Below are 27,451 nucleotides of genomic sequence, written 5' to 3'. Positions count from 1 at the left end.
GCGTCTTTGAACCCCCAACCCCCGCCTCCCGCCCCAGCACAGTGCCTGGTACTTGGAGAGCACTCCATTAATGTTTGCGATATTGAATAATATGTGAAGCCAGCGTCCAGCCCTCAACTCGCGGGGGTGGGGGATGTGCAGGCGGCGGGGGCAGAAGGGAAAGCTGGCCGCGTGCCGGGTGGAAGGACACAGGCGCGGGCCCTTTGGGGGTCGGTGGGTGGACACCAGAGAGGGGGTACACGAGGCCCGAGAGCGGAGCCTGGGTCCACAGAGGACTGGCGAGGCCGGTCGCCCCGGCTCCCCGCGCTCCTCCCCCCGCCTCCTCCCGCGCCCCGCCCGCTCCGGCTCCGCCACCCCCGCCCCGCGCGGCCGCGGCAGGGAGGGGCCGGGGAGGCGGAGCCAGCGGCTGCCGAGGCTCCGGGCACCCGCGCGGCTCCCGGTGGCGGAGCGGAGATCCCGGCGCGCCCAGGTAGGAACCCCCGCGGGGAACGGACCCGGGAGCGGCGCTGCGGAAGGAGGGGCGCGGCGGGGGCGGGGAGGCTGGGCCGAGCCCCGCCCCTCGTGCGCGCGGCTACCTCGCGGTCCCCCCCCCCCGCCTGGGGGAGGGGGCGCCGCGTCCCCGCCCCACGGCTCCCGGTCCCCTCCCCGCGCTCAACACTTCCCCCCCACCTCCGGGCCGTGCGCCGCGCTCCTTTCCCGCCGCTCCGCATTCTCCAGACCGCCTCCGGGCGGCCCTTGGGATCGCCTCCCCTTCAGCCAGCCGCGCTCCTTGTTCGTCCCACAGGTTCCTTTCGGAAGCGAGCCGGAGTCTGTGGCTGGCCGCCTCGGGGAGTGGGGGGCGCAGCTAGAAGGACCCAGAGGGTGAGTCCGGAGGTGGGGGGCGCGGTGGCTGGAGAGCCCCGTACCATTCTTTTGCATCTTGGTGTCACCGGGTGCTCCGCGCACTGGGGCTGGCTCCATGTTGGCGGAATGAATGAATCATTACTCTCCTTGTCCCCTTCCGAAGGAGGACTTTTTGAGGTCCACGTGCTGCAGAGCACGGTGTGTGTGTTTGGGGGGGTGCTCCTGAGCTAGGGCTCCCTAGTCCTGCGTAGTAGAAACCCGACTCCCGTTTCTCCAGCTCCTCTCTAACACTCCATTCCAGGGGAGGCTCCCTTCCTTTTGGGACTTGGGGGTGGTGGGGAAGGAGGGAGCTTGTAGGCCCAGCCAGGTACTTGTTGAAGGTGTGACAAGGGACTTGGAGGTGAATGAGGGACTTGTGAAGGCCAAGGGACCTGAACAGGACCTCTTAGAAGGTGACGGGGCACAGAAGATGCCGCAGAGGAGAGCACCCGCAGACAGAGGCCACTTGGTACCTTAGACCAGTCTGGAAGGGTCACCGGAGCATGGATCCTGACCCGCAAGCTACTGAACTCCTCCGCGCCTGTTCCTTTATCCCGCTTTATCAGACTACAATGGGGATATTCGTATCCATTCCTCAGAGCTGTGCAGATTAAGAAAAATGTCGTAGGAAGCCACCCAGCATACTGCTTGGCACATTGGGGGTACTAGCAATCTCAAGTCTTCTTCCTTTGCTCTCTGAAAAAGTGAGCAGAGAAGTTATTTGTCCCATTCCCTCTGTCCCTGAATGGAGCGACACAGCAGATGTGTACTCACTGTTTGTTGAGGGAATATGCCCAGTGGAGCTACAGCACTCACCCTCCCTCTCCCAGAAGCCACAGGCCGCGCTCGGGAGCTGACCAGCACAGACATGCCAGTGCTGTCTGAGGACTCTGGTGAGTGGCACCCCTGGCTGGACAGCCATCGCGCTGAGGACAAGAGCCTGCCCAGCAGCCCCAGGCTGGACAGAAAGCATGTTGACCCAACGCTGGGTCACGGGAGCTGCCTTACCTGCGAACCTTGGGAACGAGAGCCTGGGGAGGGAATGTCCATGTGCCAGGGTCCACGTGGGGCCCCCTGGGGCCAGGCGGTACCCATTGCATTGGCCCCACTTTGTGTTTCTTACACTGTCCCCAGGTTTGCATGAAACCCTGGCGCTGTTGACGTCTCAGCTCAGACCTGACTCCAACCACAAGGAAGAGATGGGCTTCTTGAGGGACGTTTTCAGTGAAAAAAGCCTCAGTTACTTAATGAAGGTAAAGCCTCATTTCATCCCATCTGGTAAGGGGTTCTAGAGGGTTTTTCTAGTGAGGGGTCATGAACTTCATCTTAACCTTTCCCCTCCCCCAGAAAGGTCTTCATCAGCCCACTGTGAATGGCTTTTTCTTATGCTGCCCCACTGGCGAGCCCCTCTGCAGCCCCGTGCATCCCCACAGTCATGGGCAGGCTGTGTGGTATCCGGGGCACCCCTGGGCAGCTGACTTGGGAGGCCCCCGCCTGAAATCGGCTGTCTTTGCAGATTCACGAGAAGCTTCGCTATTACGAGAGGCAGAGTCCCACCCCAGTTCTGCACAGCGCCGTGGCCCTTGCTGAGGATGTAAGCCCCGGGTTTTTCGTTACAGTGTTTGCCCTGCTCCCTACCCCATAGGGCTCCTTCGTGGTGCCTGTCACCATTGCTTAGCCTAGGGGACAGAGGGGCTCAGAGCCCAGAGGTAAAGAGGCATCGTCGTCTCTTTTCCTCTTGCTCCTCCTTGGGCCTCCCAACAGGCAGGAAAGAACCTGTGAGCCTTGCACGAGGCCAAGGGACACGGGGACGCGATGACGCCCACTTACTGTGTGTTCCGGGGAAGTATGTTCCCCCCAGCCGTGAAATGAGAGCATTTGGATCAGATCAGCAGTTCCTACACAGTTGAGGACTGGCGATGTGAAGGTCAAGCAATCGCCTTGTCTGTGCTTTGGGGAGGCGTGAAGCCCTAGGGTCAAAAGACTTGCTGTGCGTCCCTGCTTACTGGTTCGAGGTTCTTGTTTTTTACTTACTTATTTCTTTTTTAAGTTTATTTATTTATTTTGAGAGAGAGAGAAAGAGAGAAAGCAGGCAGGGGAGGGACAGAGAGAGGGAGAGAGAGGATCCCAAGCAGGCTCTGTGCTACCAGTGGGGCTCAAACCCACGAACTGAGATATCATGACCTAAGCAGAAACCAAGAGTCAGACAGTAAACTGACTGAGCCACCCAGGCACCCCAGGGGTCTTTTTTCTTGCATGAATGCGGCTAGGGGCGCCTAGGTGGCTTAGTCGGTTAAGCGGCTGACTTCGGATCAGGTTATGATCTTGCAGTTTGGGAGTTCGAGCCCTGCATTGGGCTCTGTGCTGACAGCTCGGAGCCTGGAGCCTGCTCCAGATTCTGTGTCTCCTTCTCTCTCTACCCCTCCCCTAAAAAAGGAATGCTTCCTCATTTCTTTTAGACCTGTCTTCTGTGTTGCATGGCTTGGCAAAAGCTGTCCCAGTTGATTGCCAAGGCCAGCTCCTGAATAAACTCCCCTGACCCCAGGAGACGGCCTGGCGAGGCCCTGGGTGCGGCCAGTGGGTGCCGACCTCCCCCTCCCTCCTCTACTGTGACTCGAAGCGTGTTAGGTTGTCGGCACTGCCTCTCCTACTAGCTCTGTGACCCTAAACAAGTCAGTCAACCCCTCTGAGCCTCAGTGTCTTCATCTATAAAGTAGCATAGTGGTGAGGACACCGATAACGGAGCCAGCTAAGCCCAGGTTCAAACCCTGGCTTTTTGACCTTGTGCAAGATATTTAATCTCTCTTGTTTAATTCTTGTCTGTCCAGTGGCCAAACAGTAGCACCTGTTATGTTTAGTTCACTGTGCAGGTTAGATGGGAAGGTATACATGAAGCAAAAGAGCTCATAGGAAGGGCTTGATAGTGAGCTCCTGTTAGGAGTACCTTGGAGAGCTCCTGAAGTAGTCAGGATTCTGATCCCTGCTGTGATTTCCCTGCGAGCTACGGGGGTGGCCAAGGGGTCAATGAACCCCTGGGTGATGTTGCAGTTCCTACAAGGCCCCTTGGGTCTGCAGCTCAGGGAGCAGGGTTTTCCCGGGGCGACTTCCGGCAGGTGAGTTCTGTCTGGTTCCTTTACAGGTGATGGAGGAGCTGCAGGCCACCTCCGTGCACAGCGACGAGAGGGAGCTGCTGCAGCTGCTGTCCAGCCCCCACCTCAGGGTAGTCACACCACAGTCCCTGCCCAGCCACACAGCTTGTATCTCCCCGGATGGGGGGCAAGAGGGAACACCTGGCCAGGAAGCTGAGGAAGGAGAATTCTGAGCAAAGGGTCCTCAGTGCTGATGTCTGGGGTGGGGGGTGGTTTCTCGGGCCTGAGACCAGAGGCCTGCAAATCACTGCCCAGTCAGGGGCCCCCCTGAACCCCTGGAGCTTCTGGGTCTAGCCCCTCATTTCTCCTGCTTTCCTTACAGGCTATGCTCATGGTTCACGATACAGTTGCCCAAAAGAATTTCGACCCCGTTCTTCCCCCTCTGCCCGAAAATATTGATGAGGATTTTGATGAAGAATCCGTGAAGATTGTCCGCCTGGTGAAGAACAAGGAGCCCCTGGTATGTGACACCCTCCTCTCCTCCCTCTGCCTCCCCCTGTACCCGTCCCTCACCCACCCAGAAAACCAGGAAGAGACACCCCCCCACCCCAAAGTCTTTGGAGTGAGTGATGGTAGCTTCATCAGGGTTGCCACGCGGCACCAGTGTGTACAGGGTGCCTCTTTCTGTGGGTGTATTCAGCCCCATTCAGCTGTGGCCAAGCTCCTTTGTGTAGTCAATAACCTTTGCAGCTGTACAGGGCCACCCTGATCATCCTGCTCTGATCCAGAGGTTGGCAAACTATGGTCCGAGGGCCAAACCCAGCTCACTGCCAGTTTTTGTAAATAAAGTTTCACTGGCACCTGGCCATGCCCTTTCACTTACGTATTGTCTGTGGCCGCTTCTACCTTGCGACAGCAGTGGTGAGTAGTTACCAAGGAGACGGCGTGGCCTGCAAAGCCTGAGATATTTACATTTGGCCCCTTTACAGAAAAAGTTTGCCAAACCCTGCTCTGAATACTGAGGAAGTTCGGGGCAGCGGCCATTCTTCTCCCCAGCTGACACATTGTTATTCTGGCCCTAGTGCAGCGCCCATTTACCGAGCAAAGGGACAGGGTTGTTTATTAGATGGAGGGAAGTGGAGGAAGGCCAGAGAATTGAGTGCATGCCCCGGAGAATACCGCAGCTGGCATTCCTTATTTGCAACTCTCACCGAGGGCCCCCAGCTAAACCGCTTCTGCAAGCAGAAGAGGAGCTCTCTTCTCCCTCTGTTCCCCGCCTGCCAAATGGAGCAGGCATCCACTGAGGCACCAACACATCGTGTGCCGGGCACCATGTTGGGCACCAGCAGTTCAGCTGTGATTAAGGCTTAGTCCCTGCCCTCTAGGAGGCCACGGGAGAGTGAGGGGGGGGGTTCCCATTGTGGAGGTGATACCCCGGTTGGGTTCCAAGAAAAGGAACAAGTTTCCCAGAAGGAAAGGGGAGAGGAAGGGCACTCCACACATTAGAACTACCTGAGCAAAATCATGGTAAGGGGATGGGGGAGGGGGGAGAATGTTCAGGAAAGGGGCAGACATACACACACACACACACACACACACACACACACACACACACACGCACACACACAGAATCTGAAGCAGGCTCCAAGCGCTGAGCTGCCAGCACAGAGCCTGATGCGGGGCTCGAACCCATGAACCGTGAGATCACAACCTGAGCTGAAGTTGGACGCTTAACTGACTGAGCCTGAACCACTGGAGAGCCGGCAGGCCCAGAGATGACAGCTGCACTGTGGGTCAGGGGTGTCTTTCTTTTTCTGTTTGGATAGGTTATGGGTCAGAGTTAGGGTGCTTCCTGACTCAGGCTGCAGCCAGTCATCCTTGTAAGGAGATGGGGGAGGGGGGAGAGCGAGCAGTGGGCAGGGGGAGTTTTTAGCCCCATATGGTCCTTGTCTGACCTGTCAGGGCAGCAATGAGGGAGAGCAGGGGCAAGGGGTTAAAACGACAATGTGAATGTATTATAATGAAGCTATAGGTTACTGCAGGGCAGTGATCAGAGGGAGGAACTCGTCGTTTCCCCTGGGGTCTGTCCTGGCTGTTAGGAACTTGGCCTCCGCCATCTTATCAGCCAGAAAGCACTTGCTCCCTGCTTATATCTAGCTAATTGCCTGCTCTGTCATATTCGGGGAGCTCTGGACTGCCCAGTGTGGATGTAGAATCGCTAAGTCGTGGGTAGGAGAGACAGAGGTGGGGCCGGATCAGAGGGAGATGCTGATTGTCCGCGCAGAGTGTCCTAGCTTGACCCTGAGGGCAGCGGGGAGCTATTGTAAGGTTTTAGGTTAAGACGTAACATGGTCAGATGTGCAGTTTAGAGAGATCACCCAGCTTCCAAATAGAAAGTGGCCTGGAAGCTGAGGCCAGAAGCAGAGGACCGATTTGAAGGTGGGGACCAGATAGGTGGAAGTTCAGAAAGAGGGCTTGACTTTGGCCTGTGGGAATAGGGAAGGGAAATCCAAGATATATTTCAGAACAAAATTAATGTCACTTTGTGACTGCCCTGGTTTGAGCAGGAGTCTCGGTGGAGGGGGGGATCCCTGGGATAGTGCCCAGGTGTCCCGCTGGGACGGCTGGGTGGGCACTGGGGCCGTCATTTAAGGGAGGGAGTAGGGAAGAGCTTAGGTCCCATTGAATTCAAAAGTGGAGGCATCCAGGAAGCGGAAGGATTATTTGTTCAGAGATAACAGACTGGGCAGCCGCCAGCATCCGGGACCAACTCTTGGTTTTGGCTTAGGTCACGATCTCACTGTTCGTGAGTTCAAGCCCTGTGTTGGGCTCTGCTCTTACAGCACACAGCCTGCTTGGGATTCTTTCTCCCTCTCTCCCTCTCTCCCTCTCTCTCTCAAAATAAATAAATAAACATTTAAAAATTAAAATAAAAGAACTTTGCTCCAAAGGAACAGAAACCGGTAGCTGCCGGATGGGAGGTGGGGGGCAGGCTTTTTATTGATGAGGGGAATGTGATATTTTTGGAGCCAGGAGAAGGAGCCAGCAGAGATGGGGCATTGAGACTATGGCAGAGGAAGGGAGGGGACAGAAGGACCAGCCCAGAAGGGAGGTTTCCCTCCTCTGAGAGGGGAAAAGGAGGAAAGGATGGACAGAGATGCTGGAAAGTTTGAAGGTCTAGGAAGCAAGAAGCCACGGGGTTCTTGGCTGATTGTTTCCAGCAATATTTGTCCTATGGACTTCAAATAGGTGGCGTGAATGAAGTTAATGATAAGTGCACCACCTGTTTGCCCGAACAGCCAATAATAAAAGGTTAACATTTATTGAGTGTTTAGTGTATGCTAAGTGGCTTGCCTGCATTAGCTGATACCACCCCTTGTCCTAACGCCCGGAGTTAAATGCCATCCCACACCCTAGAGGAAACAGACTCAGAGAAGATAATGGGCTTCCTTGCCAGGCTGCATGCTTTCAGTGAGTGGCAGAGGAGTCACACCCTGGGGCATCTAACTCCAGGACCTCACCTGACACTGCCCTGCCCGCTAGTCCTGTCTGCCGGTGCATGGAACTGAGGGCTTGTGAGTACCTCTCACCCTACATGTCATCCCCGCTGTGCTCCACGGGCCAACTCTTGGTCCCCAGGCTCTGGCTGGTGCATAATTGGTTCCCCTCGGCAGCCGTAGAAGGCTCAGTACCCTGTGATTGGTCAGAGGTTGAGAATTTGCAGGCACGAACTCTCACGATTAAATGCCTTTGCGAAGAGGCACAGGCTGTGATAGGAGACAGATGCATGGGATTCGGCATCACTGAATCCTTTACTCCTTCCCAGCCGGGTGACCTCGGGGATGCTGACCTTCTCTGAGCCCCAGTCCCTCGTCGCGGAGATGAGATTGTCACAGTGTTCTTGTGCTTCCCATAAGGCGTAAATCACTGTGCTGTATTAATGTGAGATGCCTGTTTTATGGCGTCCTCAGCACTGCAAAGAGCCCCATTGATCTACCCTCTGGTCTGACAGAGGGAGAGACGGGGAGGCTCTGTTGAGTCCAGGGAACTGGGGCCCGAGGCTTGGGGCTGCCTCTTAGGATCTTGCCCGCTCTGTCTCGTGCAGGGCGCCACCATCCGGCGGGATGAGCACTCAGGGGCCGTTGTGGTGGCCCGGATCATGCGAGGGGGCGCAGCGGACCGGAGCGGTGAGTGGCATCAGTGCTGGCCTGGCCGAGGTGACGGCCGGTGTGCCCAGCCTTCTCCCTTTGGCTCACAATCTCCTTTCCTCCTCTCTGGCCCCTGTTTGGGATGCTTTGCTTTCTGGGAGTGTGGCTGGATTTCTCTCCTTCCCAAACCTGGTAGAAATTTTAATGGTTTGAAAATACCTCGGGCATGGAGAACGTCAGGGCCGGTCAGGGGAGGGCTCTTGTGCCGTGGCCTAGCCGAGGGCTATGGTAGTTCAGCCCACAGCACGGGCTTGACAGGTGACTTCTAACTGAGGAGCAGGGACGCCTTTCCCCACCACCCCGGTTGTCACTATCACGGAGGGAAGGTTGTTCACGCCCCAGATTTGTTTGGGTGGAAAACAGGTTGAGAATCGCTGTTGTGTGAAAGAACTACTCAACGGGAGGCAAACCTTCTGGTGTAGAGAGGTGTTACCCCAGAAGTCTGGGGACCACTGTGGTGAAGGCCAGCGATTCTCAAACATTAACAAGCACAGAAGGCCCCCAAGCGTCTTGTTAAAATGCAATTCTGATTCAGCAGGTCTAGGGTGGGCCCAAGATCCCGCACTCCTAACTGCCTTCCGGCTGCTGCCACCGCTTGCGGAGCATCACTTTGATTAGCAAATAGAGCCCAATGTGTGGAGACTCTTGTCATTAAAGCAGAGGCCAGTGGACAGGTGTATTTAACATTCTTTTTTTTTTTTTTAATTTATTTTTGAGAGAGAGAGGCAGACTGCAAGCAGGGGGAGGGGCACAGAGAAAGGAAGACACAGACTCCGAAGCAGGCTCCAGGTTCTGAGCTGTGAGCACAGAGCCCAACGCGGGGCTTGAACCCACGAACTGAGATCATGACCTGAGCTGGTCAGTTGCTTCACCAACGGAGCCACCCAGGTGCCCCCAACACTCTTGACAACATCTTTCCTGGTGCCCTTCAGTGTTCTTGTTAAGATTCAAGAAGAACAGAGGCACCTGGGTGGCTCAGTCAGTTAAGCATCCAACTTCGGCTGAGGGCATGATCTCTCGGTTTGTGAGTTCAAGCCCTGTGTCAGGCTCTGTGCTCACAGCTCAGAGCCTCGAGCCTCTTTTGGATTCTGTGTCTCCCCCTCTCTCTGCCCCTCCCATGCTCATGTTCTGTCTCTCTCTGTCTCTCAATAATAAGTAAAAATGTTAAAAAAAAAAAAAAGATCGGAGAAGGACATTCTTAGAGTATGTCTGTTAACCCAGGAAGGTGAAGAGTTAACGATGTGTTTTTTTTTTTTAAATTTTTTTTTTTTAACGTTTTATTTATTTCTAGGAGAGAGAGAGAGAGAGACAGCGTGAGCAGGGGAGGGTCAGAGAGAGAGGGAGGCACAGACTGAAACAGGCTCCAGGCTCTGAGCTGGCAGTCAGCACAGAGCCCGACGCGGGGCTCGAACCCACGATCCGCGAGATCATGACCTAAGCGAAAGTTGGACGCTTAACCGACTAAGCCACCCAGGCGCCCCAAGAGTTAACGATGTTTTTAAAGAAGCAAAGGTCATAAGTAAAAGAACACAGGCCTTCTATGTCAAAATAAATGCATTTGAACACGGGCTTTATTCCTTTATTTCTTGGCAGAGTGGCCTTGGGCAAGCTGTGTACTTTTTCTGGGTCTCAGCTGCCTCCTTGAAGGGATTTCCCTGCGGGTTGTTGAGGCTGCGGTGCCGAGCGAGGCACTCCGCGCGCAGTAGGGCTCGGCCAGTCCCGCAGCCTTTACACCTCGTGTCTGCCATGCGTGCGGCGGGTTCCTCAGGCAGGTGCCAGTGGTGCCCCTTCCCGTGCTGATGGGCAGCCCTTGTGTCTCTTAGGTCTGGTCCACGTTGGAGATGAGCTCCGAGAAGTGAATGGGATCACAGTCCTACATAAGCGCCCGGACGAGATCAGCCAGATTCTGGTCCGTGCTGCATGCATGCTGGGGGAGGTGGGGGGGGGGGAGTAGGTAGGGGTGGTGGCAGGTGATGGGGTGGGGGGTGGGGAGATCTTCGGAGACCAAAGCAAGTCACTTTCGGGAGCCAGGCCAGATTCCGGTGCAGTCTTTCTGTTTCCATGTGGAGGCTGCGGGGACAGTGGCCTTGCGGCGTGCCCGAGGTCGGGGGTGAGGGGGCCAGGGAGAATGACACTTTCAGGCCTCCTGCCTCCCAGACCTTCTCTTCAGCACAGCCCTCCCCCGGCCCCAGTCCCTTTCCCGAGACCCTCCTGGGAGGTCCCCTCCCAAGGGCCCCCTCTTCTGAAGGGCTGAGGAATTTGGAATAAGAAGCAGCCTGGGGAGGACCAAGAGCAAGGGCTTTGGGGTCTGCTGGGCCTGGGTTGGAATCCTGCCCGCACGACTTTCTAGCTGTGCAGCCTCGGGCAAATCATTCATTCACTCTGCGCTTCACTTTCCTGTAACGTCAGAACAGGGATTGTTTCTTAATCCAGTGTGTGCTTATGATTAGGGTGTAAACATCTAGGAGAGGATACAGTGCTTTACGTCTGTAAGGGGCGTCTAGGGTGGTCAGTGCCGGGACGCGAGCCACCTCCAGACCCATTCTGGAAATTCAAGTCAAGCTGCGGTTGTAAAAAACCCCAATCTCAGTTTTTGTCTTCTTTATCTTAAGGCATTCTCCCCAGACGTGACACTCTTTGCTAACTTCTGAGGGTTCAGGAAGGGGCAGATATGGGAAGATCTGAAGAGGGGAGGCCCCACTGTAAGGAGCGGGCAGGCTTCTTTGGTGTTCCTGCTGCCACTGCCCTTTGCCCGGTTCTGGGCACTGGCCTCCCTGTGTTCTAGGGCAGTGCTGGGCCCAGGAGACTGTGGGTGAGACGTGCTCTCATGGGGTGCCAGCATTTTGCCTCGTGGGCCCCAACGTGGGGGTGCAGGGTCCGTGTTGGGTAGAGGAAAGGGGAACCCCTGGAAAGGCAGGAGGAGCAGCCTGAGGTTGGAGAACTCTCTGGGGAAGATGTAAACAAAGGGAGGGAAAGGAAACTGCACTTGGTTATTAAAATAACCTGAGAGAAGAAAAGAAGGATGGTGGCCCTTTGGGGCACGAGAGGTCAGGAGCGATGGGAAAGTGGAATGCATTGCCTGCGCTGTCCTTGGTGCTCATCTGTCCCTTTGTGCCCTGAAAATGCAGATGGTAATTGGTTTTGAGTTTTGTTTTAGTTAATTCAGCTGGGTGCCACCATGGGAGGGTGGGCCACAGGGGTGATGGCGAGTCTGACGTCCGTCTGAATGTGAGTTTCCAGATCCGGACAGTTAAGACCGGAACTCATGAAGGTTTGGACATGGGAGGTGATAAGCTTTGCGCTTACCCCTTTCAGGCACAGTCCCAGGGATCCATCACCCTGAAAATCATCCCAGCCACCCAGGAGGAGGGCCGGTTGAAGGACAGCAAGGTATGGCGGGGTTGGAAGTGGGCTCTGAAGCAGTCATTCGGGAAGAGATCACGCGTCTGGTCCTTGGACTGCGCGCTCCGTGGAGAACTTAATTCAGTCCTAGTGTGATTCATGTATTTGTACCTGTCTCTTTCTAAACAGGATTTGACGTAGCTTACTAATAAAAGACAAGGTTATTTTAATTGAAATAGAAAATCAGGGCCACGGAGAGGAGAAGGCACCAAATGTACTGGGTTCGGGACCAATTAAGTAACTGCCATTTGTTTCATTCTTTAGTGAGCCACCCTTTTTTGGGCACCTCCTCTGTGCTGGGCGCTCTGCCAGATGCTGGGACAGGGACAGTCAGGAGCTCTGAGGATTCCTAGTCCAGAAGCAGGGTGGGGGTGGGGAGCAAACCTTTCACTGCTAGGTGATGAGTGAAGGATCCGAGCAGAGGTGTGGGTGCCCTGGAAGGTGTTGTGTAGTAGGGGTGTTGGAAGTGAGGCCGGAGGAAGAAGACGGGGAGAACTTCCCCGGTGAAGACGAGATGGGAAACTCGGGGGTCCCCTGTAGGCACGTGCCCTCTGTCTTCCCACCCAAGAGCCAGGGGAGCTGAGAGATCTATACACCAGCTCCCGCCAGGCTGCCCGCCCCCCTCCCCCCCTCCAAATTAGTTCCCAGCAATCCTCGCTGGCTGCAGTAGACAGTGGCCAGAGAAAGCCCTTGGGCAATGAGACGCCAGCACCGGCTGCTGGGAGTCTGTCTGGAGCGCCCTGGGATGGTGAGGTCCCCGGGTGAGGCGGGAGCTCCTGGACAGCCCCGTAGGGGGAGGCCGCAGTGGGTCGAGACCAGAGGCCGGGAGACCTGGTGGGAGGCTGTTGTAAAAGCCGAGGTGAGAGATCGTTACGACCTGAGCTGAGGTGGTGGCAGAGAGCGAAAGGGCATTCCTCGGATTTCAGATAGACTTGGATCTGGTCTTCCTGGCAGCCAAGGCAGAAAGGAGATGAAATGCCCGACATGCTTTTCATCAGTAGATGGAAGGAAGGATGCCAAGTTTTCAGGAAAGGTGATTCCCAGCTCCTGCTTCCCAGCACTAAATGTGTGAAAGAAGAGACGTTACAGCACTTGGCTTCGAGTAGATGTCAGTAAATATTTTGGTGAATGTGGATCAGTAATGGACAGCGTCTTTGATATCAGTGTTTTGAAGACAAAATTTTTATGCGCCTGTTTCTTACTTGCGCACTTGGATTAAGTCCCAGGGCTGACCTAATGTAGGCTCTTATCTGATGGAAGGTGGTTCTTTCTTGGATATGCAGATGTGATCTCCATAAGTAGCTTTTGCAGGTTCTCACTTGATACGGGGAGAAAACTTGCTTTTCCTGGAGGATGAAATGAATAGCGTGTCCCTTAGCCCGTCCTTCCTAAATATTTCTTCTTGATCCGGAAGCTTGGTCTGGGCTGGCCACTTAAGAATATACTCTCTTCTGAGTACCTGGGACCCTGGTAACATCTGTGGCTGGTTGGGGGTGTCTGTCCTTGCAATACCTGCCCAGAAAGTTCTTACTGTTGTCTAACTGAATCTTTTCTGATTGGCACATACATAAAGGACTATGACTTGGATCTGTTTGAGGAAGCCCCCTGGCATTTTGTTTGTTTGTTTGTTCCTGTTTGCTTTTAATGTAATTGAACCTTAATGGTCTGGAAATAGAACAAATAAAGTAAATCTACCCACTAAGTTATAGAACAAGGAAATGTGACAAGATGCTGTATTTTCCCATCATCTTCTCTAGGGGGTGACTTTAGGGTAAAGGGGAGAGTTGGGGGTTGGCCAGACATGTGACAGAGGAGGCAGGGCTGAGCTGTAAAAAGTGTGGATGTCAATTACCCACTGGAAGGGGATGGTGAGGAGTCAGTATTCGGGCTCTAACCAAAACATCTAGATTACGTATTTAATGGATGGCTGCTAACTTCATTAGGGGCAGTTAGCATATCAAAACTAACATTTTAGTTATAATTGTGTCTGCCTTTAGTTTTTGTTCCTGGGACAGAATCGTTGCTATGTGTATGCTAAGAGGCTGCTACTAAGGACAGCAGATCAGGTAAATAAGGAAATATTTAGTTTGGAAAGACAAATTCAGACCTTGATGGATTTCCTGATTCAAATATTCAAAATGGCTGAAAAGCGATAGGACAATATCTGCAGTTTCTGAGTAGCTTTCTGCTCTCGACGCTACTTGTTTGTCCTGACTGTGTATGACAGTTGTCCTTCGGCTTCCCATGTGGCATAGAGCTGTCTGTGCTCACGCCCTCTTCAGGTGTTCATGCGGGCTCTCTTCCACTATAACCCCCGGGAAGACCGGGCCATCCCCTGCCAGGAGGCGGGCCTGCCTTTCCAGCGCAGGCAGGTCCTGGAGGTGGTGAGCCAGGACGATCCGACGTGGTGGCAGGCCAAGCGAGTAGGGGACACCAACCTCCGGGCTGGCCTCATCCCCTCCAAGCAGTTCCAGGAAAGGTGGGTCTGCGGCGTGTTGTACGGGGGCGGCTCTGGAGTGGCAGGGGGCACAGGCACCCAAACCTCTGCCAGCGCAGCTAGAGGGACGCACTGTGTCGCTCCCGACGTCAGGACCAGTTGCCCTTGTGATCGGTCTTCTGGGCTGTAACCAGCGGTGATGGCTGTTGGAGATTTAAATAAACGTATGGAAGTCTATGTTCTTCAGTCAGTGTATATTTGATAACACATACCTAAAGAAAGTTGAAAAGTAAAACATATAAATACAGAAGATGGGGACCAGGGAAAGAAAATTGCCCAGAGTCTCGCCCATATGGAGACAATATATCATATATTTCTTTCCTGTGCTTTTTATGCAAGCAATGGATGTAGAGTTGGAAGTGTTACTTTTCTTTTAATGTTCATTCTGAGAGTGAAAGAGAGAGAGAGTGCATGGGAGAGGGGCAGAGAGAGAGGGGGGGAGAGAGAGAGAGGGAGAAAGAGAGAGAGAAAGAGAATCCTAAGCAGGTTTCACGGAGCCAGTGCAGAGCCCGACATGGGGCTCGAGCTCACGAACCTTGAGATCATGACTTGAGCTGAAATCAAGAGTTGGACGCTTAACCGACGGATCCACCCAGGTGCCCCGGAAGTCATGCTCTTTTGTGTGTGTGTCTATAACTTACTATTTTAACGTCCACATTTCCCACATTATTGCCTGTTCTTTACTGTGTGATTTTAATGGCTTCCTAATACTGCATCAGAAAATAGACCGTTCACTCACCGGCAGCAAGTGTCGGTTCTGCCCCGAGGAGCTGACAGTGTAGCAGGCAAGTCACACAGCATTCAGACGAACACTTTATATAATGTGACGGGTGCCGGGGAGGAGGACACGTGCTCTTCAGGTATATCATAGGAGGGTTGCCCCTCATCCAAGTGTGCGGGGAGGCATCTCTGGGGCAGGATCGTACCCAGTTGACTCCACTGCTTCCCCGCGGCTGTACTTTTAAGGTGTCTGCACTGTTCAGTGCTACGAGACTGCAGTAATCTCCGTGCACGTTAGACTCTCCCTCATACTTCAGATTGTTTCCTTAGGTACATTTCCCAAAATGCAAGTCCTGCCTGAGAGGGTGTGGCGGTTACTACCGCATCCCCTCTCCTGAGGTCTGTCGCCCTCTTCCATCTTTTGGGGTGTGGAGTACTCTAGTGACAGACTTTAGGATTCAGCCGTTTCAGAGCCCCTCCACGTGGTCCCCGGCTGGGTGCGTCAGCACCCCCTGGGAACATGTTAGACATGCAGACCCCCGGGCCCTGCCCCAGACCTGCTGCGTCAGTAACTCGAGGGGCAGCCTCTGAGCTCTGTGTCCCAGCAGACATTCCAAGTGATCCTGAGACGCTAAAGTCAGAGAGCCATCACCCTGTTTCCCCAGGGGGACCTCAGACCCGTATGCGTTTTTGGTTTCGCGGGTCTTGGGGGAGAGGTCTTTAGCTGCATTTGATGGGCTCTAGACACCTCGAAGAGCCCTGAGTGTTTTCTCAGGGCAGAGATGAGGTCTTGGTGACTGCCTCTCCACTGTTGGCCACACTGGGTAACGTGCCAGGTTGAGCTCTCTGATTTGGGAGGAGAAGGCTGTTAAATTAGAGTCACTTTTGCCCTTGACCTCTCCTGGGAGTCGTTCTGCTACTTCCCAGCTTCCCCAGAGACGGGGAGGCCAGGGGAGAGTGAAGAAGAGGCCTTCCTTCCTTGGGAATCAGTCATAGGAAAGGAACAACTGATCACTGACCATCTTGGGCTGGATGAACTTCTCCCAGAACAAAAGACTTGGTTTCTTTCTCCTCGTGAACCAGTCAGTGAGCTCCTGTGAAAGTGTCTCTCTTTTTTTTTTTTATTTAAAAAAATTTTAAATGTTTATTTATTTTTGAGAGAGAGAGAAACAGACTGTGAGCAGGGGAGGGGCAGAGAGAGGGGGAGACACAGAACCCGAAGCAGGCTCCAGGCTCTGAGCTGTCAGCACAGAGCCTGACACAGGGCTCGAATCCACAAGCAGTGAGATCATGACCTGAGCTGAAGTCGTACGCTTAACTGACTGACCCACCCAGGCGCCCCAAAAGTGTCTCTCTTTATGGAAACTGACTGTGAAGCAGGGAGGCCCTCGGAGTGCCAGGCTGTACCTACCTGTGCAAGCCAAGCCTTGGTTTCCCTGAGTTTTCTAGAAGGTTCTCTCTGACTGGTTTTGTGGCCCAGCTCATGGGCCTGCCCATCTCCTTGTGTCCCCACAGGCGACTAAGCTACCGGAGAGCCACGGGCACCCTGCCGAGCCCCCAGAGCCTCAGGAAGCCCCCCTGTGAGTAGATGGGCAGGGAAGCACCTCGGGGAGGGGCTGGGGTTGGGGCTCAGGGGCTCGGTGTCCGGAAGAAGCAGCAAGCACTGGACTGGAGGGGGCACGATGGGTTCTGTCTGAGCTCGAGGGCCTCCAGAGGAAGGAGGGGTTGGGGAGAGGGATGAGGAGGGGAAATGGGGTAGGTCAGGGACGAGCTATTCCCTGGAAAGGAGCTACTATATTTGGGGCCCATAGATGATATGGGGGACATGTTAAACACCTCTCTCAAAAATTGTGTGCAAACGCGTTTATGTGAGTTTGTGTGTGACTGTGTGTACTTGTGTGTGTCTGGGAGAGCGTCCACAGCCTTCATTAGATTCCCAAGGGGCTCTCTTACCCTGACAAACTGATGGTGGAGGAGTGGAGAAGGCTGCGAGTGACCCAAATTTGGCAAATAAAGGAAGGCCAGTTAAATTTGAATTTCAGATTAAACACCTCTGAGCTGTCAGCACAGAGCCTGACACGGGGCTCGAACTCACAAACTACGAGATCATGACCTGAGCCAAAGTCAGACGCTCAACTGACTGAGCCACCCAGGGCCCCACAATGAATGAGTTTTTAATATAAGTATAACCCATGCAATATTTGGGATATACTTATACTAAGAAATTATATGTTGTTTATCTGAAGTTCAGGTTTAACTGAGTCCCCTGTATTTTATCTGGCAGGCTTATTCTGTATAGCACCTCCCTTCTGGAAAACACACTCACCTTGCCTTTTAATCATCACAGTGTGGAGTAGTGGAGTCAGTACATCCTCTTTTCCAACGTGAGAGAATGGAGTGGGGCTGGGGTCAGGTTTTCAGAGGGCCCCTGGCCAGAGGGTCCAGGTTAAAGCAGTGTATAGAAAGGAAGCTTCTCCATGGTCTGGCCTTTTGGACTCGGGGGGGGTGCTCTGATCCAAGTGAAGGGCCCAAACGGGTGAACTGCGGGGTGCAGCTGGCCCGCAGCCCTGCTCGGTGCCACCCCGTCCTCTGGTACCTTGCACTGGCCCAGGCAAGTCTCAAACCCCCAGAAGAGAGGGAGCAGGTCCGGGCCCACTGCTGCTCCGCTGGCTCTGGGCCACCGCCCACGGCCACTCGTCCAGACTTGCTCTCAAGTCAGAAGGACCGCTGAGTAAATTGGCCTTGCGGCTGCTTGCGCCGGTGATGAGCTGGCTTGCTGGGGGCCACTAATGAGACACACACAGGAAGACTAATTAGAGCTAGTCTCGGTTTAATAACGCACCACAGCTCGGATCACAGGTTTGTCGGAGGCAAGAAAGAGGGGACAGATGGAGGCTCCTTACGCACACAAGGCCACAGTTGCCTCTCAGCCGCGGGGCCTCCCGGTTCCCCTCCACTAACGCTCTTCCATCTGTCTTTTGTGCAAACCGCAGATGATCAGCCTTGTGACAAAGGTAGGCTGGTATCTATCCCTGGTGCGCCCGGATGAGACCCCTTTTTTTGTAGAATGTCTGGAAGGGCTTGTTGTCGCCTCCCTGTGCCCTGAGGTGTGAAGAGCCGCAGGGAACAGAGCTCCTCCCCACCGCCCGCCTAGCACACAGGCCCCCCCCCCCCCCCCCGCCTTCTCTGGACTCCGGCCAGGCTGACAGGCCGGTGGGAGGCAGGAGACAGGAAGGGGTGGACGGGGCCAGTGAATCCCCCCTCCTCGTGCATACTGATCCTAACCCAGAGGGGCTTGCTGACCCCAGGGCCTGGAAAGGCTGTGGGGGACTGAAGCATGGAGAATTGAGTGAAACGAAGAACTTGTTTTCCTGGGGGGCCAGGACATGGCATCACTTCCTGCCCTCGCTCCAGACACCATCCCAGTGGGTTCTGCCTGGCCACCCAGGGGCCAGGAGCCTTCGGGTCAGAGTCTGTGTCCGGTGTAGCTCACTGGCTGCCCTCTCTCTGTTTGGTTCCCAGAGACGTGTGACTGCGAAGGGTACCTCAAAGGGCACTATGTGGGTAAGTGGTAGGGGCGCTGCCCCCTCCCGCACAGCCGGCCGTGGGCTCCCGAACGAGGCAGGGTGATCTAAGCACCAGGAACCTTTGGGGAACAGCTGAGCCTGGGGAACCCACATTCCCCTTCAGTCTCTCGTCAGCCAGAAGACGGCTGGTCTGCCCAGGCTTTCGGGTCCTCCCAGCTTTCACCCAGTGCTGGGAGCAGAGCCCCGGCAGGGAAGGGATTCAGGCCGCCACATTAATAGTGATGTTACCATCACGGTCTCAGCCAAGGTCTAGTCAGCGTGTGTGTGTGCTGCCACCACACGGCAACGGAGCCTTCTTACTAGTGTCTCCAAAGGTCCTTGGCTGCTTTTATTGTCCTTAGTCTTTTCAAAGGCCTTAGAGACCGGCAGAGTTTTTTTCACCTTTCATTTTGAAGTAATTTCAAACTTCCCGAAAAGATGCGAGAATTGTACAGAAAACTCAGATTCACCAGACACCCCTTTGCCTTCTTTGCTTTGTCCTCCCCTTTCTTACATATACACGGGCTTTTCCTGAGTCATGTGACTCCGTTGTAGCCATCCTGTCCCTTCACCCCTAAATGTCTCAGCATGGGTCCCCAAGGACAGGGACATTCTCTATATAATCAGGGTAGTTTATTAAAGTTCTGGGAATTTAGCATATATACAATTCTAGTACCTAATATACTGGTCCTGTTAAAATTTTGCCAGTTGCCCCAGTGATGTCTTTTAGAGCATTTTCCCCAGTCCAGGATCCACCCCAGGACCACACATTGCCTTTGTAGATTTGTATTCCCATTTCACGGGTAAGGAAGTCAAGGCTCAGAGGGGTGACGATTCACCCAAAGTCAGCCACATGCTAAATAGAACAGTGACCTTGAACCCTCAGTTTTGGAGGCCAGGTGGTCACTCTTTCATCACATTACTATGCATTGTGATCAGCCCCTTGCTGGAACAGCAGGTGGTCGGGAGAGGCCGGTGGGACCCAGCCCCCCTTCCAGGTCTGGCCAGGGGGAGACAGTCTTCACGGGGAGATGCTGGGACCAGTGCCATGGTCCCCCCTGCCCTTCCCCCAAAGCCGGTCTTCGGAGAAGCTTCCGCCTGGGCCGAAGGGAGAGACTGGGGAGTCCCCAGGAAGGAAAGGTGCCCGCAGTAGCCGAGTCTCCGGAGCTGCTGACCTATGAGGAGGTAACCAGGTACCAGCACCAGCCTGGTGAGCGGCCGCGCCTGGTGGTCCTGATTGGTAGGTGATGTCCTGCATTTCTGGGGACAAATGCAAGGCTCCCTCTTGGAAGGGTGGGGAGGGAGCTCAGTAGGGACCCTGGTCAGCCTTCCCGTTGTTTCCCAGGGTCTCTGGGAGCCGGACTGCACGAGCTGAAGCAGAAGGTGGTGGCAGAGAACCCACAGCACTTTGGTGTTGCTGTTCCACGTAAGAGGGCCCACGTGGTGGGGGGGAAGGGGAGGGGCGCACATGTGCATGAATATTTCATGGGGGCTTGACTCCCCATGTCTGTCCTAAGCCTTACTTTGGGTCTGAGCGGCTGATGGACATTGCCTGCTATATGCAGATCATGGGACCTAAGCATGATAAGAAACGCACTCTCAGTGGTCCACTAGGACCCTTTGAGTCAGAAGTCGGACGACCACTTGCCCAGTTCCTTCCCATGGTGGGAGTGGAGTCTAGAGCCCATTGCAGGCAAAGTGGCAACCTCAGCACGACAGACACCAAGGGGGCATTCCAGCTTCCTCTTCACAATGACTCTGACCCCGAAGGCCCCTGCCCTCTCCGCTTGGGTAGGAGAGCAGGTCAGAGAAGCCAGAGAGCCCGGTCAGCGATATTGCCCAGTCGCTCCCTTGTAGCTGGGCTCCGGCCCATCAGAGAGGCTGGGCATCTTCTAGGTGCTGACACCCCTGCCAGTTCCTGAGTTTAGAAGCAGCTGTGGATGCCGAGAGCCGGTAAGGAGTAGGTCCCGGCTCTGAATGTGATGACGAAGAGGAGGAGTCTAGGACCTATAGCAAGAGCGTTCATGGGTGGTAGCTTGGGCAGCGCTCCCAGTGCCCTCGAGGAGAAGGATTATCACCACCCTGCGCTGCAGAGGAAGATACTGGGGCTCGGCAAGGTTAGGTAACGTGGCCAGTGTCACACAGTTGGTAAGCAGTGGAGCCAAGATTCAAACCAGGCAACCTGCCCAGTCATAGCCCCAATGGGGCCACACAAAGGGCCTCAGGCTACAGCCTACCGCTTCTGGGCCCTTCAGAAACCCCCAGAGCCATCCCCTGGGGCAGGGGTACATGGGCGGGCAGGCCCCCCTGCTTCCAGGCACACCACAGAAAGGTGACTTTCCCCCTTGCTTCTAGAGACTAGGAGGTCAAGGAAAGCTTCCCGATTCTCCCCACTTTACAGAGGTAGTGGCTTTTATCCTGGGTTTTGAAGCATAAATAGGAGTTTTCCAGGCAGAGAAGAAAGGAATAGTTCCCTTTGTGCATCCAGAGGGATGGAGGTGTGACCCAGTAGCAGCGTTAAGGACTGGGGAAGTTAGTGTGGGTGATCGGGGAGGAGAGACTCTTGTCAGGTCTTCAGAATGTAATCGGCCGTGAATAGAAAGTTTTTAACTAAGTCAACAACATGGTCAGAAAAGCGACCCCGCAGCTCTGCCAGAGGTCGGACAAAGATGCCACGCTTAGAGACAGAGCATCCCCGGGTGGTTCTCAAGGGCATGAACACGTCCCTCAGGATCCCGTCTTTTGTTTTGGAATGCTCTGGAAAAACGCGGTGTGTTATTTCACGTGCACTCTTGTTCTGTGAAGGACTGGTTTTCCCTCCAGAAGCGTGCATCTCAGTTCTGCTACAGAAATCGGTGGTGAAACGCTGTGCGTTTTTAAATTATTAGCGTGAGAGCCAGCTTGGCTGAGACACAGTTAGTCCATAGCAGGACCGCCTTCATGTCTTTTCTTGCAAAATGAGAAGTAGCTGAATAAGGAATTAAAAGCATATAGCTGTGTCATCTCTGTCTGGGACCCCATTGCTTTCAAAAAGAAAAACAATTTGGAAATCAAAGGTTAGGGTTAGGGATCCCTTCTGCAATTCTTTAAAAGCCACAGCCTTGGGGCACCTGAGTGTCTGACTTCTGCTCAGGTCATGATCTCGAGGTCCGTGGGTTTGAGCCCAGTGTCGGGCTCTGTGCTGACAGCTCGGAGCCTGGAGCCTGCTTCGGATTCTGTGTCTCCCTCTCTCTCTGTCCCTTCCCTGCTTATGCTCTGTCTCTTTGTCTCTCTCTCTTGAAAATAAATCAACATAAATAAAAGCCACAGCCTCCCTGAGGCAGTCTGGTGGGGCAGTTAAGGGCAAACACTTGGCATATGAGACAGAGCTCACACTCTGGCTCCGAGACCTGCCGCCTGCTAACTGCGCCGCAGTTTCCTCTTTTCCTACATCACGGAAGTGCCTGCGCCACAGGGACATGGACGAACGGGTTATCCACAAAGCAGTGATGGGTTCCGGAGAGGAAAGCCGCATTGCGGGCCTGCTGCTGTTCTCGCTTACTGTGAGGTGACAATTCTTTGCCCGGTTTCCCTTTTCCTTTCTTTAAAAGATACCACCAGGCCCCGAAAGAGCCACGAGAAGGAAGGGGTGGAGTATCACTTCGTTTCTAAGCAAGCATTCGAGGCCGACTTACATCACAACAAGTACGTGGATGTGATGGCCCGGCTGGCCTCGGCGCGCTGGGGCTCTGTGCGTGTGTCCACTGGTCCACTTGACCTCATGGGAGGGCTCTCGGGAGAGATGGGGGAAGTGGGAGAGAATTTGCGGTGGAAAGTCCCCCCATCTTTCCGCGCTTGCTTAGACAAGCTCAGAAACTAACGGCCTGCTCACCGTTGGTGGTGTTTTAGGTTCCTGGAACACGGTGAATATAAGGAAAATCTCTATGGGACCAGCCTGGATGCCATTCAGGCCGTGATGGCCAGAAACAAAGTGTGTTTGGTGGACGTGGAGCCGGACGTGAGTTTCTGGGCCAGTTGGGCATTTTCTGTGACAGAATATGTAAACGAGGGAACTGTGTCTTTTACAGAACATTTGACCTCAGTTTTAGGATTTTTTAAGTCCATAGTACTGGCTGTTAAAGTTTCCTTAAGTCTCCCTTTGAGAATCTAATGAAACCTTTGTTGTACCCCTAAACATGCACATCAGTACCCAAGACAACATTAATCGTGGGGCGCTCGCGGTCCCTCTGCGGGGCCTGCAGACCTCGGACAGTAGCCTCTGCGTAAATCATGGAGTCAGTGGTGACACCCAGTGATCACCGGTGATGTGACAGGGAATTAGATGTCAATGCACAGGTGGATGGTAGGGCTCAGCCCTCGGTATCAGGACACCCCCCCCCCCCACCTCACCCCCTTCTCAGACAAGTAAAATGGTGGCTTAGGGAATCACCGAAGGAGGCGGCGCGGCCAGGAGAGCAATCTGAAGGGAAAAGGAAAGGAGGCCTGACCCTGTAAAGTGCTTCAAAACCATTTCCAGTTCTGCACATGGTGCGTGCTGTGTATTTGACCGGGACTTAACCGTCTTTTTAATCTTGTCTTCGGGAAACACTTCTAAGCTCTGAACCCAACCTGGGGATTTTTATTCCTCTATGGAAACAGCCCACGCTATAAGCGGCAGGGCTTGATTTCACAGAAGTTGGCTTGAAACAGAGTTCCAGAAAGCACGTTATGTCTGTGGAGGAAAATCCTCTCTCATTTGGACTTACTGGGGGCTGGTAATTGAAATTAAAAGTCTAGATTTCAATATTTTACCTGAAAAGTGATTTTATTGATTTTTTTTTTTGCTGGGCGGGGGAGTGGGGCAGTATGGGTTCTAGAGACCAGTGTTTCCAAGCGGAGGCATAACGTTACAGACCATATGCACTAACGAACAGGGTGATTTGCATATTGAAAACCTTCTAAAGTCTTTACAGTGTGTCTCAAACGGTTTCTATGCCTCTTCATTTGCTTAGCAAACCTTTTCTTCTTTGAATATAAGGAGGCCTGTTTGATAACACATATTTTGGATTAGTCCAAATTGGTGACATTTGACTCCATAGAAGCACGTTGAATCTTGCTGCTTCTTCCGTCAAGACTGGACAGGTGGACAAGGGCGTAAGAAGGTTAATTAGAGCTCGTGGGGTCAGGGCTTAAAGAAATGGCAGCTCTTGGGGCCAGGGCTCTGGAACGTTTGTTCTCAGCACGTGGGTCTTTGGGGGCCCAGCCAAGTCCAGTGTCAAAGTGGAGGATGGGAAAATGAGCAGCTGGTCTGCCCAGCTGAAGTCCATTGTCATAGGACCATGTGATCAGGACCTTTGCCACCAAAGTTATGTGATGAAGTACACCGTCACCCAGCGTACAAAAAGTGTTTTCACAGTCACGTGTTTCCCAAATGTATATTATTCTTGAACTTCCTTTCGCAGGCACTGCAACAGCTGAGGACCTCAGAGTTCAAGCCCTATGTTATATTTGTAAAGCCTGCAATACAGGAAAAAAGGAAGACACCACCTATGTCCCCGGCTTGTGAGGACACAGCAGCCCCACTTGTAAGTTCAAAGTTGATGTTTCCGAAGGCCCAAGAAGGCCTGTTACAGCTGCACAAGGGTGCTTGTACCTTCTGGACAGGACCGTCATTCCATTTGCCTGTTGGCCAGACTTAAGATGGTCATGTCGCCAGAAGGCACGAGGTAGGGCCGCCGAAAGTTCCTCCCAGTTCAGACAGGGATGAATTTGCCTGGGCTCCCCACACTTCACTCCTTCACAGAAGCACCCTCCCAGAAGATCAGGGACATCTGTCAAGAATTTGATCACACTAATCTGTTAAATTCCCAAGCCAAACCCAAGTAGTTTTTAATTAAAATACCAACTCCGGATCCAGCAAGTGAATCCAACATGGGGCAGGGGACAGCACGGCAGGAATTCTTCCTGTCTGCTGTTCAGGAGGGTGACTGTCTTTAAAAATTTTTTCTTAATGTTTATTCATTTTTGAGAGACAGAGAGACAGAGTGCGGGCAGGGGAAGGGCAGAGGGAGAGGGAGACGCAGAATCCGAAGCAGCTCCCGGCTCTGAGCTGTCAGCACAGAGCCCACCGTGGGACTCAAACCCACGAACTGTGAGATCATGACCTGATGATCATGACCAGACGTTTAACCGACTGAGCCACCCAGGCGCCCCTGTGACTTTCTTGTTGAAGCCACAGGTGGTTGAGTTCCACCTTTCCAGGCCAAGAAAAGGGTTCAGGGGATTTATGGCTGGAAAACAAATGTCATCCATTTTACTCCATGAGAGATTTACTTGAGTTCTTTCAAGATGCAAATGTTAGGAGGACTGAGGTACTTAGTGGCAAAACTGTTCCGTCTAATATTTCTTTTTTAGTGTTTATTTTTTGAGAGACAGAGCACGAGTGGGTAAGGGGCATAGAGAGAGAGGGAGTCACAGAATCCGAAGCAGGCTCCAGGCTCTGAGCTGTCAGCACGAACTGTGAGATCATGACCTGAGCCAAAGTTGGAAGCGTAACCAACTGAGCCACCCAGGCACCCTCCTTCTATAATTTCTTAAAGAGCTGAATGTTTCCAAGATGAACAATGAGGGTACCTGGAGGTGGGGAAACTCCAGAAGTGGGGGACAGGTGCACCGGAGGTATATGGGGTTGGATGGGGACATGGGATTGAAGTTCCAGGGGCAGCACTGGCACTCTGAAGAATGCTTTTGAGTAGGGGCACCTGGGTGGCTTAGTCAGTTAAGCGTCCGACTTTCGCTTAGGTCATGATCTCACGGTTCGTGGGTTCGAGCCCCGCGTCGGGCTCTGTGCTGCCAGCTCAGAGCCTGGAGCCTGTTTCGGAGTCTGTGTCTACCTTTCTCTCTGACCCTCCCCTGCTCACGCTCTCTCTCTCTCTCTCTCTCTCTCCTAGAAATTTAAAAAAAAAAAAAATTATAAAAAAAAAAACAAAAAGAATGCTTTTGAGTAGGGGAGGAGCCCTGTGAGAGAGAGTATTTATTTAGAAAGTTTTTCCCGGGGGCACCTGGGTGGCTCAGTTGGTTAAGCGTCTGACTCCTGATTTAGCCTCAGGGTATGCTCTCAATGGTTTGTAAGTTCAAGCCCTTCTTGGGATTCTCTCCGCCCCTCCCTTGCTCACCCTGTCTCTTAAAAATACTTTAATTTTTTTTTTTAAGAAAAGGGGGCGCCTGGGTGGCTCAGTCAGTTAAGCATCCGACTTCGGCTCAGGTCATGATCTCACAGTTCATGAGTTCAGGCCCCGCATCAGGCTCTGTGCTGCTGACAGCTCAGAGCCTGGAGCCTGCTTCAGATTCTGTGTCTCCCCCCTCTTCGCCCTTCCCCCACCTCAAAAATAAATCAACATTAAAAAAATTTAAAAAGAAAAAGGAAAGCTTCTCCCAATGTGATCTACTTTTTCCCCTCCTGGGAGAAAGAAGTGAGGAGGAGAAGGAACCTCAGCCTTCTCTTCTGCCTCTACCGTTTTTGAGGCCAACCTGTTTCCTAGGCCTTTAGAACACATCTTCTAAAGGAAAGTAGGAGTGGGGGTTGATTGGCAACAGAGAGAAGAGGAGGAGGGAGTATTCTGGAATGTGGGTCTCTTTGGGGGAGGACAACTCGCCCTGTTCTGTAAAAGCGCTGAGTCTCTGTAAGCATAAGACTGGAGAGAGGTGGGGGCGTCTGGGGGGCTCAGTCAGGTTTAGGTGTCCAACTTCCTGATTTAAGCTCAGGTCATGATCTCATAGTTTGTGAGTTTGAGCCCTATGTCAGGCTTAGGATTCTCTCTCCCTCTCTCTGCTCCTCCCTTGCTCATGCTCGCTCTCTCTCCTTCTCTCTCTCTCCAAATAAATAAATAAAACTTAAAAAAAAAAAAAAAAAGACTGGAAAGAGAAAAGGAGGTGGGTAAATGCCAGAGGCCCATTTTCATTTTGCTGGTTACTTAATGTAGATCTGCCACCTGCCTTTTCCCCCCAAATCAAGCTAATTGTCAGTCAGCTACCCACTTGAGCTTCTGGTTATTCGAAGCGTTCTTGAAAGAAGAAGCAAACCCTGAGCAGGCTGGGCAAAGGAGGGGTCACTGGCTACCTGTCCCTTACTGGTAGGTGTCAGGAAAGCAGTCTGATGAAAGGAAATGGGGCATCTGGTCAGGATTATCCCAGCACTTGGGTAAAAAACCCTAGCTTCTGTGCTGGTGTCTGGCTCTGGTTATGATGAAATGACAAGGAGAATTAAGTTCTATGGGTTTAGGAGTTTTCAGAGGGCGCCAGAGTTATTTTCTTTCTTTTTCTTCTTCGTTGATTCCAGCAATGCCTGCTTTGCTTCTGGTTGAGAGTCTGTATAGTTCTTTGCCGGAATTATTTAACCAAGTTGACATGCAACACAATAGTACCACTTCTTTGGAAATCTCTTCCAACAGGAAGTGTGATATTGACGTGTACACACGGGTATAGACTCGACATTCTCCCGAAGCACCTACCATGGCTGGAGGTTAACCAATGCATAGCAGATATTTTAAGGGAACGTAGTAGGTATCTTAAGAGAACGAACGATGATGAGGTCTACTGCCTGGTGACATTTTGGGAGGCTGTGATGGGCCATTGTCACTACACTCTGTTCTTGGGTGCACCGTTGGGTATTCGTGGGCCGTAGTCACCCACTCATCACTTGAAAATTAGAGGCAGGCCCATTGCCCAAGAAGAAGACTGGAGGCTTCTTATTTTGAGGGAGAACCACCCAGCTACTGCCTCAGCGCCCCTTTCCTTGCAGGATGAGCAGCAACAGGAGATGGCCGCCTCCGCCGCCTTCATAGACCAGCACTACGGGCACCTGGTGGACTCCGTGGTGGTGAAGGAGGACCTCCAGAGCGCACATGGCCAGCTCAGGGTGCTTCTAGAGAAGCTGAGCAAGGACACTCACTGGGTACCTATTAGTTGGGTCAGGTAACTGTATCCTAGGACGTCCGGGTTGGAAGGGACCTGGAAGACCACCTAGCCCGGCCTCCCCCGTGCCACCATCGAGCAGTCTCCAGTGTGGAGAGGAGCAGAAGTTTTCATAAACTCCATTGTCGAGAAGAG

At 53.3% G+C, this 27,451-nt stretch overlaps 1 protein-coding gene across 1 annotated transcript; it reads left to right on the top strand.

Moving 5' to 3' along the window:
* Window positions 1-413: 413 nt before the first annotated feature.
* On the top strand, window positions 414-27,451 carry MPP3 (membrane palmitoylated protein 3). Its single transcript, XM_039220881.1, has 20 exons — window positions 414-469; window positions 785-861; window positions 1,713-1,775; window positions 2,017-2,135; window positions 2,399-2,476; window positions 4,022-4,102; window positions 4,354-4,491; window positions 8,077-8,158; window positions 10,003-10,088; window positions 11,495-11,569; window positions 13,864-14,060; window positions 16,314-16,378; window positions 17,792-17,812; window positions 18,321-18,362; window positions 19,440-19,604; window positions 19,710-19,790; window positions 21,955-22,048; window positions 22,253-22,361; window positions 23,806-23,928; window positions 27,144-27,451. Exons 3-20 carry the CDS (start codon window positions 1,751-1,753, stop codon window positions 27,318-27,320), a joined length of 1,758 nt encoding a protein of 585 aa, XP_039076812.1. The 5' UTR covers window positions 414-469; window positions 785-861; window positions 1,713-1,750; the 3' UTR covers window positions 27,321-27,451.

The sequence above is a fragment of the Hyaena hyaena genome, unplaced genomic scaffold, assembly GCF_003009895.1.
Source record: "Hyaena hyaena isolate Hyena2069 unplaced genomic scaffold, ASM300989v1 scaffold_925, whole genome shotgun sequence".
Lineage (NCBI taxonomy): Eukaryota > Metazoa > Chordata > Mammalia > Carnivora > Hyaenidae > Hyaena > Hyaena hyaena.
Note: the sequence above shows the minus strand (reverse complement) of the source record. Positions and strands in the feature narration are given on the sequence as shown.